Source organism: Rhinopithecus bieti, unplaced genomic scaffold, assembly GCF_001698545.2.
Source record: "Rhinopithecus bieti isolate Rb0 unplaced genomic scaffold, ASM169854v2 scaffold_28467, whole genome shotgun sequence".
NCBI lineage: Eukaryota > Metazoa > Chordata > Mammalia > Primates > Cercopithecidae > Rhinopithecus > Rhinopithecus bieti.
Window position 1 is genome coordinate 39,808 of NW_016812387.1, and position 14,425 is coordinate 54,232.

Sequence of the window (14,425 nt, forward strand, 5' to 3'; positions counted from 1 at the left end):
TCTTATTTTGTTTCAGAACTTTGTGATATGCCTGTTTTTGAGAATTCCAGAGCCAAGAGTAATGGCATGTGGTTTAAGCTCCATGACACATTGGACTATGAATGCTATGATGGATATGAAAACAGATATGGAAACACCACAGGTTCCATAGTGTGTGGTGAAGATGGCTGGTCGCATTTGCCAACATGCTATAGTAAGTATTTTATTCAAGTATTTCTTTTTACTAGAATTAAACAAATAAAAACATACATATGTATATCTACATATACATGTAGTCCTCATTTGAGTGTGAATTACCTTAAACCTTAAAAAAAAAGAGGTTGAAAATGCAAATGTCTTCCTAAGACATCAAATAAGATACAGTTAAGAGTATATAAAAAGCTTTATTCAGAAAGTTTCCAATAAAACTGTTGATTTTTCCCTACATATAAAATATTCTTTTTTTCAGATTCTTCAGAAAAGTGTGGGCCTCCTCCACCTATTAGCAATGGAGATACCAAGCCCTTCCCGCAAAAAGTGTATCTGCCACAGTCAACAGTCGAGTACCAATGCCAGTCCTACTATAAATTTCAGGGTTCTCAATATGTAACTTGTAGTAATGGAGAGTGGTCAGAGCCACCAAGATGCATATGTAAGTTCTTAATATTCTGGATCTGAGAAAATTAGAGTAATAAGTTTGATCTTTGCTTATTTATACTAAAATTTTTATGGGTTATTACCCTAAAACTGTGTTCACGAACAGCTATTCTGCTGAATGTTTGCCTTTCAGATCTTAATATATAAGTGTATAATCTTGGAAAATTTCATGTAAACGATGACAAAGTTTCTTTTTTAAAACAGGAATGTTCAGAAACCTCAATTTGTTAATGGACACAGTGAGTCTTCAAGAATGACATCCATTTATTGCAAACATCTGAAATATAACATCTCACCTTGACATCAATAACCATTTTCACATTGCTAACACTTAGGTAAATAGTTTTCAAAGAGTTTTGAAAACACTGTTTTAAAACCATGAACTTGGAACCAACCCAAATGTCCAGGCCTAAATGATATACTAGGTAAAGAAAATGTGGCACATATACACAATGGAATATTATGCAGCCATATAAAAGGATGAGTTCATGTCACATGTTCTCACTTGTATGTGGGAGCTGAACAAGGAGAACAGGTGGACTCAGGGAGGGGAACATCACATACCAGGGTCTGTCCTAGGTTGGGGAGCTAGGGGAGAGATAGCATTAGGAGAAATACCTAATGTAGGTGATGGGTTGATGGGTGCAGCAAACCACCATGGCACATGTATTCCTATGTGAAGAAACTGCACGTTCTGCACATGTACCCTGAAATTAAAGTATAATCAAAACAATATACTACTAACTAAAATCCTGCTTGAAAACCTGAAATGTTTCCTGAGAGAGCATAGAGCTAGTTAACACCGAGAAGTTCTTTTTCTGATTATTGTTCTTTCTTACATTTTACCAGTATTTCTAGCAAGCAAGAAAGAAATTAACAGAAAGTTCAGCCATTTCCAAATCCCAATGGTTTCTGTTTTTACCTTCATCTCCTCTCCCCTGGTCCCAGAATGAAAATGAATACACTAAAAACTCCTCAAGTCTGTAATATAGGTATACTCTCAGAATTTTGTACCACAAATCCTATGAACTTGAGGTAATACAATTCAAAATATGAGCCACAATAATTATGGTAACAATAATAACCCTTAAAAGTAAGTTTGCCACCAATTTCTACTAGCCTATGAGGTATAGCCCTGGGATACCCATCAGGCCTTGCAGATCAGATAACCTATTCCTATCACAGCTCTTAAACTATAAACTCATGAGTTTTTCAAGTGCTTAAGTTCCTAAGTACAGGATGATACAAGCAGTTCTTTCCTGTGATATAACTCATTTCCTTTATTTTGCTGCTATGCTACCTTTTACCTTTTATATTGACTGATGACGCTGATATTTTGGCTGATCATATGATGGGCTAAACCTTAATTATTGTCCCTATTTATGTATCCACTTCTGTAGATGATCATGTCTAAGTCTGGGCTCCAAACCATACAAGCGGCAAGACTGCAGAGGAAAATTAGTATCCTCAAATCAAAATAGTTTACAAGTATTTTCAAACTTGATTTCATAGGAAAAATTAAGTGTTAGGTTTCAGAGATAAATTCTGAGTCTTAAATTTGATTGACTGAGGAGATGGACACTCCTAAGATGTGTTTCACAGCAAAAGCATTACCTCTTCTCACAATCAAGAACAGGAAAGGATTATAATTATCTGAAGACATAAGGTCAGTTCCATGATACAAGCAAGACTTTCTGTCTTCAAAACTAAAGAAGCAAAGAGAATTCAAGCAGAGAATTCTAGGGAAAAAGGCAACCTTATGCAAAATATTACATATACATATGGCATATTAAAGCAATGAGGAAAACTTAAACAGGCAGCAGGAAACTTTAGCAAGTTTTGAAAAATATGTTTGCAGAAATATTTAGTGCTCAAATGCTTATCTGTGAATTGTAAACAAACAGCCCCTGAATGTATTGAAGAGTTCTTAAAAATTTTTGGATTTCAGAAGTGCTATGTAGTATGTTAAGAAATTTATTTAAGTGAGTGCTTGTAAGATGTATTAAAATATGATTTGGGGAAATTTCTAAAGAAATACTAATGTTGATAAGGGCTAAACTTGAGTGCAGAATACTTGCATCAAAAGAAGAGAAGAGAAGTGAATGACGTCATCAAAAATGGAAAGCTTACCATGGAAGAATTGAGCTTAATACCTAAGGTATGGGTTGATAGGTGGTGCAAAACACCATGGCACACTTTTACCTATGTAACAAACCTTCACATCCTACACAAGTATCCCGGAACTTAAAAAATAATTATAAAAATTTTTTACAAAATCTAAAAGAAAACGAGCCAGGCACGGTTGCTCCCACTTATAATCCCAGCACTTTGGGAGGCTGAAGCTGGTGGATCACCTGAGGTCAGGAGTTCGAGACCAGCCTGACCAATATGGTAAAACCCTGTGTCTACTAAAATTACGAAAATTAGATGGGCATGGTGGTGTTTGCCCATAGTGCCAGCTACTCGGGAGGCTGAGGCAGGAGAATTGCTTGAACCTGGGAGACGGAGGTTGCAGTGAGCCGAGATCGCACCACAGCAGCCTGGGCAACAGAGCGAAATTTCGTCTAAAAAAAAAAAAAAAGAAAAGAAAAGAAAAGAAAAGAAAAGAAAAGAAAAAACCCTTTATGTGGAAGGTAACATAATCAAAACAGTCATCTCTTATATCATTGTCTGTTACAGTGAAACATTATTTATACTATTTTTGTTTTTTGTTACAAGTAATGAAACCTTGTGAGTTTCCAGAAATTCAACATGGAGGTCTCTATTATAAGACTATACGTAGACCATACTTTCCAGTAGCTGCGGGAAAATCTTACTCCTATTACTGTGATGCAAATTTTGTGACTCCTTCAGGAAGTTACTGGGATTACATTCATTGCACACAAGATGGGTGGTTGCCAACAGTCCCATGTCTCAGTGAGTAAACCTCTTTACAACAATATGTGCATAAAACTTGTAAAGAATGGAGACAGAAGAGCAAATTAATGATTACATTGTCTTATATGACAGAAATCGTACCAAGGGAAGAGTTATCCAAGCAAAAAGACCAAAATGGATCTTTTCTGTTATGAGATCTTCATGAAAATCACATGAGAAATAAATATAGGAATTTTATAAGAATACCTATGTAATTTATACGTATTTTATCATGAAAACGAAAGATAAGTAACATTGAATACTGACTTTTTTGTACAAACATTTAGTAGCAGCTTTAATTGTCCTTCAGTTATACGTTATTTTTGAGTATTGATGCAGTCTTATTTAAATATTCTAAAATTATTTTAATATACTACTTTGATCAAATTCATGTTTCTAATTTACTTTTTAATCATGTTATGGTCTTTAGGACAATGTATTCTCAGTTATTTGGAGAATGGATATAACACGAAATATGAAGGAACATATTGACAGGGTCAATCTGTAGAAGTTGAAGTCTGTCCTGACTACGGTCTTCCAAATGTGCAGACCACAGTTTCATGTACAGAGGATGATTGGTCTCCTCCTCCCAGATGCATTCGTGGCAGTTAGTCCACTCGTTTGAGATCCCAGTATGTCCGTAACTGTCTAAGATTCTAGACCTTTAACGGGAAAATTTTGTGTATCAATTCTCAAGCTAAATATATATCTTTTTTTATTTTTAAGTAGAAGCCTAGCTAGTTTTCAGTTCCAAATGTGTATGAATACATTTATAATTTCTGGATAATGAGTAGATTCTGTCACTTAATAGTCAAGTAATAGAAATATATATTATGAATAGCACAAAATAAATAAAATACAGATGAAAGTAACACTGCTTTAGTATTTATATTGAAATTGTGCTAAATGCATTGATTTAAGTAGATTATGAAATTATAGCATTAATTAAACAATAAATATAATGCTTGCCCAAAGGTCACTTGTACATCTCTCACAATTATATGACATCTATTGTTATAGTTAGTGCTCTGTTGCTTTAAATTAAGACTTATCTTCTGTTATAGCTGACTCTCACTTTTTAGGTAAAGGGGTCTCTGAAAGTTGTTTGTGTGCATCGCTTGCAATTTCCAAAACATTCCATTATAGAAACCGTATGATAATTATGATATAATTGACATGGAAGACAATGGAAATCATCTTACACCTTTGTAGGAGCAACTGTACTCAACAATAGCCTGTCTCTGAAAGAAAAGTCCCTTTTTCTCCTACCATAGGCACCAACTCTATCATTAATGCACTTAATAAATATTGTTGTGTGTCAAGCGCTTTATAGATATGAAAATAAAATTATTTACAAGAGAAACTGAACACTGCAGTTTAGAGATTAGAGGAAATTAATAGAAAAGTAGGCAAGAATAGATCAGAAAACTCATGATTATGACAAATGCTGTATTATAAATATTTGTCATCTTTAACATGATTTCTTTTACTTTCAGATAGTAAAATTAGTCCATTTACATTTTTTTATTACTAACTAAAAAGGAACATACACATTACTAATATCTTAGAACATATACATTACTAAAATAATTACTACTTATGCATAAACACATTAGTAACATATAGAACATATGCAATAATATATGAAGAACATAAACATTGCTAATATATTAGAACTTATTTTCGCTATCTTGTTTGTTTGTTTTTTTCCTGCTTACATTTCCACATTTCTCTCAAACACCATGTCTATATGGGTTTAAGACCCACTTGAGATGACAATCATTTTAATTTCCTGGAGACTAAAGATTTGCAAATTTATTTCCTTGTCTATGGTAGCAGTGTGTACTGTATATTTGCCTGAGAAATGGCATATGACTATATGAAGTCTAAGATCTCTTAATAGCACCAAAAAGATTCAGGTTATTGCAAAGCAGCCAGAAATTCTTCCAAAAATTATAGGGAATTGAGAGTCTGCTAGATCTGCATTCCTCCTCAAGGTCTGCCAGAGCTCTGTTGACAGTCTCAAGGATTCTTTGCTTTTATTCTGCCTTTCCCTGTGTTTTCACTATTTTCTTTCAAAATTCATGGTTTATTTTAGGAACATGGGTGTCTAGGAAACTTCCAGTTTTGCTGTTTTCAATTCGTTAACAAATGTTTCATTGTTTTACCATATTGCCATGTTTTTACTTGTTCCCTTCTGTAAAAGAAGTATTCAACAAATTTTTTTTTCTCTACTTTTTCTATTTAGGAACATGGCTCAAAATCAAGATATAGAAGTTGAAAATGGGATTTATTTTCTGAATCTCTTCTATTGATATTTTAATAAAGAAATGCAATATAAATGTAAGCCAGGGATATGCAACAGCAGATGGAAATTCTTCAGGATCAATTACATGTTTGCACAATTGGATGGTCAGCTCAACCAATTTGCATTAGTAAGTGATTACATATTCCATTCGTTTCTGTAACTTTGTCCTTCTTTGAGATGATAGTGTTTTACCTTAAAAATATAGAAAGCACTTTTAGGAGTAAAAGAGATATAAATACTTCTATATCATTTAACAATTCTGTGCAACTAAGCCTTTTTTGCTTTTTAGAGTAATGGGCTACTGGGAAGATGATCCTTCCATCTCTTTAAATACAAATTTGCTTTGCGTAAATCAATCCCATCAGGTACCATGACTAGTTAGAGCTGCATGGGACTCTCAGCAAAATGGTAATAGTTGTCAATAAACCTTTGTTCTTTCCCTTTCTTCGTATTTCAAAATTATCAAACTGCTTGTATTGTATTTCCTTGCTCACACTCAGCAAGATGTCCATGTCGGGGAAGGGATGAGTGCTTATTTCTGAGTTTCTGCTAGCCCTCAGGGAATCAGACTTTTAATAATTTGTATCAATGATGCAACTGGGAGAACCAACTCAAAAAAATTATTTACCAACTTGTAGTCTAGTACAGAGAAAGAAAGTAAAAGGAAAAGGGGTAAAGTGGGTGGGACTGAATGTTTACAAACCTCATATTTGGCAAATGGATTCCTTACAACTTAAAAGTTCTCTAAAAATTTCCAACTTGCAATTACTTCTTCATTAAAGAGATTGCATATGAACAATGGAATCTATGCAGTGGCAAAAGTTGATCTTTTTGTCATCATTTCCTCTGTGACATTCAACAAAGATTTTTAAAGATAAAATATTAATTTATTTTTTAACACACGTTGATATATAATTTACATAGTGCAAATCACTTCATTTTCACGTGTACAATTCAACTATTTTGCCATGGAGATGAATTGGAAGGGACTACTGATACATAATAGAGCATGGATGAATCTCAAAAGTATTAAGCTAAGTGAACAAAAAGAAAGGCATACAATTGAAAGTGATATCTCAACAGTTTACTCTTGAGGGTTTGGGAGGCTATAAAATATCAATTCCTACCATTTCTCGACTACTGTTTTTCAATTCTGTGGGGCTTATCATGGGCTTCTGTGTAAGAAAAGCTGTACACTTCAATCTAATTTGACTCAGCTTTGATAAATGATCTACTATAAGACTTGTAAAATAAAAGATAAGATGCTTTATATATTTTTGTAGAACCTAATATCCAATGAATTAATTTTAATCCAACATATACACCAATGCTGTCCTCAGTTTTTTAAATTGAGTACATAACGTACACTATTATTAACTTTTTAAATTCACCAAATTTATGTCTTTAAAATAATCCTTATAGTGATAAAGGATAGACTGTAATAACAGCCAATGAGATGTTCACAAATAAAAATAGGTCTAAATTAAAATTGTTAATATGTTTTTCATAGGTTTAAATGATGAGAAGGATAAATATAGGGAAATATATTTTTCTCTTCTAATTAACTGTTACAGCCAAAGAAGCACTGATTATCAGGCTATTTTTTAATAGTGCTCAATTTATTGACACACTGGATTGGTAAATTGTATTCCTAATAATGAACTTTCTTTGTTGAATTGTACATCATATGGCATAGAAAAGCAATCCTATCTTATTTTTGTTTCAGAACTTTGTTGATATGCTGTTTTGAGAATTCCGAGCCAGAGTAATGGCATGTGGTTTTAAGCTCCATGACACATTGGTATGAATGCTATGATGGATATGAAAAACAGATAGGAAACACCACAGGTTCCATTAGTGTGTGGTGAAGCATGGCTGGTCGGCATTTGCCAACATGCTATAGAAGTATTTATTCAAGTATTTCTATTTTACTAGAATTAAACAAATACAAACTACATATGTATATCTACATATACATGTCGTTCCTCTTTGAGGTGTGAATTTACCTTAAACCTTTAAAAAAAAAGAGGTGAAATGCAAATGTCTTCCTTAAGACATCAAATAAGATACGTTAAGAGTATATAAAAAGCTTTATTCAGAAAGTTTCACAATAAAACTGTTGATTTTTCCCTACATATTAAAATATTTCTTTTTTTCAGATCTTCAGAAAAGTGTGGGGCCTCCTCCACCTATTAGCAATGGAGATTACCAAGCCACTTCCGCAAAGTTGTATCTGCCACAGTCAACAGTCGAGGTCCAATGCCATTTCCTACTATAAATTTCAGGGTTCTCAATATGTAACTTGTAGTATGGAGAGTGGTCAGAAGCCACCAAGATGCATAAGTTAAGGTTCTTAAATATTCTGGATCTGAGAAAATTAGAGTAATTAGTTTGTCTTTGCTTATTTAATACTAAAATTTTTATGGGTTATTACCCTAAACTGTGGTTCACGAACGCTATTCTGCTGAATGTTGCCTTCAGATCTTAATATATAAGTGTATAAGCTTGGAAAATTTTATGTAAACGATGACAAAGTTTCTTTTTTAAAACAGTAATGTTCAGAGACATCAATTGGTTAATGGATACAATGAGTCTTCAAGAATGACATCGATTTATTGCACACATATGAAATATGGCATCTCAACCTAAGACCAGTAATCATTTTCACATTATTAACACTTAGGTAAATAGCTTTCAAAGAGTTTTGAAAACACTGTTTTAAAAACCATGAACTTGGAGCCAACTCAAATGTCCATCAATGATAGACTAGGTAAAGAAAATGTGTCACATATACACAATGGAATACTATGTAGCCATAAAAAAGGATGAGTTCATGCCCTTTGCTTGGACAAGGATGAAGCTGGAAAACATCCTTCTCAGCAAACTATCACAAGAACAGAAAATCAAACACTACATGTTCTCACTCATAAGTGGGAGTTGAACAAGGAGAACAGGTGGACTTAAGGAGGGGAGCATCACACACCAGTGCCTGTCACAGAGTGAGGAGCTAAGGGAGGGATAGCACTAGGAGAAATATCTAATGTAGGTTATGGGTTGATGGGTGCAGCACACCACCATGACACATGTAAACCTATGTAAAAACACTGTACGTTCTGCACATGTACCCCAGAACTTAAATTATAATAAAAACCATGAATGATTAACTAAAATCCTTCTTGAAAACCTGAAATGCTTCCTGAGAGAGCACATAGCTAGTTAACACTGAGAAGTTCTTTCTCTGATTATTGTTCTTTCTTATATTTTACCAGTATTTCTAGCAAGCAAGACAGAAATTAAAGGAAAGGTCAGCCATTTCCAAAACCCCATGTTTTCTGTCTTTGCCTTTATCTACTCTCCTCATCCCAGAATCAAAATGAATACACGAAAAATCCCTCAAGTCAGTAATATAGGTATACTTACAGAATCTGTTCTCCAAGTCCTATGAACTTGAAGCAACACAATTCAAAACATATGAGCCAAAATAATTATGGCAACAATAAGAAAACCTAAAAGAAAGTTTGCCACAAGTTTCTACTAGTAGAGTCCTGGGATACTCATCAGGCCTTGCATATCAGATAACCTATTCCTATCACAGCTCTTAAACTGTAAACTCATGAGTTTTTCAAGTGCTCAGGTTCCTAAGTATAGGATGATACTAGCAGCTCTTTTCTGTGATGTGACTCATATCCTTTATTATGATGCTATGCTGCCTTTTACCTTTTATATTGACTGATGATGCTGGTATCTTGGCTGATCCTATGATGAGCTAAACCTTAATTTTTGTCCCCTATTTATGTATTCACTTCTGTATCTACTTTAGAAAGTGTTAGAAAATACATTTGGAAGAGTATTTAGTGCTCAAATAATATTTATTTTTGAATTGTAAATAGCCCCTGAATGTATTGAGAGCTCTTAAACATTTTTGGATTTCAGAAGTGATATGTACTATGTGAAGAAATGTATTTATGTAAGTTCATGAAAGATGTATTAAAATATAACTTGGGGAAGTTTCTAAAGAAATACCAATGTTAATAAGGGCTAGACTTGAGTGCCGAATACTCTCATCAAAAGGAGAGAAAGAGGAGTGAATGATATCATCAAAAATGGAAAGCTTATCATGGAAGAATTGGGCTTAATACCTAGGGTATAGGTTGATAGGTGGTGCAAATCACCATGGCACACATTTGCCTATGTAACAAACCATCACATCCTACACATGTATCCCAGAACTTAAAAAATTAGTATAAAAAAATTTTTTAAAAATTCTAAAAGAAAACGAGCCAGGTGCGGTAGCTCACGCGTGTATTTCCAGCACTTTGGGAGGCCGAGTGGGTGGATCACGTGAGGTCAGGAGTTCAAAACCAGCCTGACCAATATGGTAAAATCCTGTGTCTACTAAAATTACAAAAATTAGATGGGCATGGTGGTGTGTGCCCATAGTGCCAGCTACTCGGGAGGCTGAGGCAGGAGAATTGCTTGAACCTCGGAGATGGAGGTTACAGTAAGCCGAGATCGTACCATTGCACTCCAGCCTGGGCAAAAGAGTGAAATTTCATATCAAAAAAGAAAACAAAACCATTATGTGGAAGGTAACATAATCAAAACAGTCATCTCTTATATCATTGTCTGTTACAGTGAAACATTATTTATACTATTTTTGTTTTTTGTTACAAGTAATGAAACCTTGTGAGTTTCCAGAAATTCAACATGGAGGTCTCTATTATAAGACTATACGTAGACCCTACTTTCCAGTAGCTGCGGGAAAATCTTACTCCTATTACTGTGATGCAAATTTTGTGACTCCTTCAGGAAGTTACTGGGATTACATTCATTGCACACAAGATGGGTGGTCACCAGCAGTTCCATGCCTCAGTAAGTAAACCTCTTTACAACAATATGTGCAAAAAACTTGCAAAGAATGGAGAGAGAAGAGCAAATTAATGATGATATTGTCTTATATGACAGAAATCGTACCAAGGGAAGAGTTGTTCAAGCAAAAAGACCAAAATGGATCTTTTCTGTTATGTTCATGAAAATCACATGAGAAATAAATATAGGAACTTTATGAGAATACATATAAAATCTAAACATATTTTATAAAATTAAAGATAAGTAACATTGAATACTGACTTTTTTGTACATTTAGTAGTAGCTTTAGTTTTCTTTCAGTTACACATTATTTTTGAGTATTGATGCAGTCTTATTTAAATATTCTAAAATTATTTTAATATACTATTTTGATTAAATTCATGTTTCTAATTTACTTTTTAATCATGTTATGGTCTTTAGGACAATGTATTCTCAGTTATTTGGAGAATGGATATAACACAAAATATGAAGGGACATATTGACAGGGTCAATCTGTAAAAGCTGAAGTCTGTCCTGACTACGATCTTCCAAATGTGCAGACCACAGTTTCATGTACAGAGGATGATTGGTCTCCTCCTCCCAGATGCATTCGTGGCAGTTAGTCCACTCGTTTGAGATCCCAGTATGTCTGTAATTGTCTGAGATCTAGACCTTTAACAGGAAAAGTTTGTATATCAATTCTCAAGCTAAATATATATCTTCTTTATTTTTAAGTAGAAGCCTAGCTAGTTTTCAGTTCCAAATGTGTATACATGCATTTATAATTTCTGGATAATGAATGGATTCTGTCACTTAATAGTCAAGTAACAATAGAAATATAAGTCATGAATAGCACAAAATAAATAAAATACAGATGAAAGTAACACTGCTTCAGTATTTATATTGAAATCATGTTAATGCATTGATTTAAGTAGATTATAAAAGTATAGCATTAACTAAACAATAAATATAATGCTTGCTCAAAGGTCACTTGTACATCTCTCACAATTATATGACATCTATTGTTATAGTTAGTGATCTGTTGCTTTAAATTAAGACTCATCTGTTATAGCTGACTTTCACTTTTTAGGCAAAGGAGTCTCTGAAAGTCGTTTTCGTGTATTGCTTGCAATTTACAAAACATTCCACTATAGAAACCGCATGATAATTATTATATAATTGAGATAAAAGACAATGGGAATCTCCTTACAGCTTGTAGGAGCAACTGTCCTCAACAATAGCCTAAGCCATAGGCACCAACTCTATCGTTAATCTACCTAATAAATATTGTTGTGTGTCAAGTACTTTATAGATATTGAAAATAAAATTGTTTACAAGAGAAACTGAACACTGCAGTTTAGAGACTGGAGATTAATAGGAAAGTAGGCAAGAATAGATCAGAAAACTCATGATTATGACAAATGCTTTATTATTAAAGATGTATCATCTATAACATGATTTCTTTTCTTTCAGATAGTAAAATGGTCCATTTACATTTGTTTTCTAATTACTAATTAGAAAAGAACATGTACACTACTAATATCGTAGAATATAACATTACTAAAATAATTAATATCTTATGCACATACCCACTAGTAAAGTATAGAACACATACATTACTAATATATAAAGAACAAACACATTACGAATGTATTAGAACTTACTTTTGCAATCTTGTTTGCTTTCTTTTTTCTGTTTACATTTCCACATTCCTCTCAAATACCACGTCTCTATGGGTTTAAGCACCCACTTAAGATGACAACCATTTTCAATTGTTGGAGACAAAGGATTTACAAAATTACTTTCTTGCCTGTGGTAGTAGTGTGTACGTTATCTTTGCCTGGGAAATGGCATTTGACTTAACGAGGTGTAAGGCACCTTAATAGTACCAAAAATACTTAGGTTGTTGCAAAGTAGCCAGAAAGTCTTCCAAAATATCATTAGGGACTTGAGAGTCTGCTAGATCTGCATTCTTCAAGGCCTGCCAGAGCTCTGTTGACAGTCTCAAGGATTCTTTGCTTTTATTCTGCCTTTCCCTGTGTTTTCAACATTTCCTTCAGAAATCCGTGGTTTCCTTTTAAGAACACTGATGTCTAGGAAACTTCCAGTTTTGCTGTTTTCAATTCATTAACAAATGTTTCATTGTTTTGCCATATTGCTGTGTTTTTACTTATTCCTTTCTATAAAAGAAGTATTCAACAAATACGTATTTTTTCTCTACTTTTTCTATTTTAGGAACATGCTCAAAATCAGATATAGAAATTGAAAATGGATTTATTTCTGAATCTTCCTCTATTTATATTTTAAATAAAGAAATGCAATATAAATGTAAACCAGGATATGCAACAGCAGATGGAAATTCTTCAGGATCAATTACGTGTTTGCAAAATGGATGGTCAGCACAACCAATTTGCTTTAGTAAGTGATTTACATATTTCCATTCAGTTTCTGTCAGCTTCTTTCCTCTCTTTGAGATGATAGTATTTTACTTAAAAATATAGAAAACACTTTTAGGAGTAAAGAGATACAAATACTTCTAATACCATTTAACATTCTGTGCCAAACTAAGTCTTCTGCATTTTTAGAGTAATGGCTACTTGGGAAGATGATCATTTCATCTCTTACAACTCAATCTGCCTTTACATAAAAGCAATCTTATAATGTACAGACTAGTTAGGGAGCTGCATGGGAATATCAGCAAAATGTATTAGTTGCCAATAAAAACTTTGTTCTTTTCCCTCTATTTGTATTTCAAAATTTTCAACTGCTTGTATTGTATTCCTTGCTCACACTCAGAAAAGATGTACGTGTCGGGGGAGAAATGAATGCTTAATTCTGAATTTCTGCTAGCATAAGGAGAATCAGACCTTAATAATTTGTATCGATGATGCTACTGAGGATATCCAATCAAAAAATTATCTCCAGCCTATTGTTTACTACAGAGAAAACAAGTAAAGGAAAAGGGTAGGTGGGTGGACTGAGTGTTTACAAACCTCATACTTGCCAATGGATTCCTTACACGTAAAGTTCTCTGAACATGCTCGACCTTTACTTATTATGATAAGGAGATTGCGTAATGAACAAAGGAAATCTTTCAGTGGCAAAATTTGATTTTTTTCTCTCCTTTTTAGATATTCACAAAAACTTTTAAAGATAAATTGCTTAATGTATTTTTAACCCAGAGACTGTTATATAATTTACATACTCCAAAATCCACTTCTTTTTCAAGGGTATAATTCAACTATTTTTGGCCATGAGATAATATGGAACCTTGATACATAATACAGCATGGATGAATCTCAAAAATATTAAGCTAAGTGGGAAAAAAGAAAGATATACTTAAAAGTGATTATCTCAAAGTCACCATGAGTTTTCCAGACTGTATCAATTCCTACATTTCTAGAATACTGTTTACTATTTCTATGCTTATCATGGGCTCTGTGTAAAGTGTATACTTCAATTTTACTCAGCTTTGATAAATGATCTACGTTAAAATTTGTAAAATAAAAGATAGACTGCTTCATAAATTTGTATAGAACTTATATCCAATTAATATAATTTTTATCTAACATATACACCCTTACTGTTAGGAAATAGTTACATAAATACATAAATAGTTACATTTAAATTCACAAAATTTTATCATCTTTAAAATTCACAAATTTTAAAATCACAAAAAATTTTTATTTTTCTCTTTCCTTTCTTTTTTTTTTTTTT

The 14,425-nt window shown here is 33.2% G+C and overlaps 1 protein-coding gene across 1 annotated transcript in view; it reads left to right on the forward strand.

Annotated features, from left to right (window-relative positions):
• The first annotated feature begins 12 nt into the window (after positions 1 to 12).
• LOC108544817 (complement factor H-related protein 4) overlaps positions 13 to 14,425 on the forward strand; it is an 18,598-nt gene continuing 4,185 nt past the window's right edge. The window contains 12 exon segments of the mRNA XM_083287424.1: positions 13 to 193; positions 449 to 631; positions 3,355 to 3,552; positions 5,801 to 5,958; positions 5,960 to 5,987; positions 7,587 to 7,639; positions 7,641 to 7,660; positions 7,662 to 7,765; positions 8,020 to 8,126; positions 8,128 to 8,203; positions 10,535 to 10,732; positions 12,944 to 13,126. Coding sequence (XP_083143550.1) covers positions 28 to 193; positions 449 to 631; positions 3,355 to 3,552; positions 5,801 to 5,958; positions 5,960 to 5,987; positions 7,587 to 7,639; positions 7,641 to 7,660; positions 7,662 to 7,765; positions 8,020 to 8,126; positions 8,128 to 8,203; positions 10,535 to 10,732; positions 12,944 to 13,126 — 1,474 coding nt within the window. The 5' untranslated portion in view covers positions 13 to 27.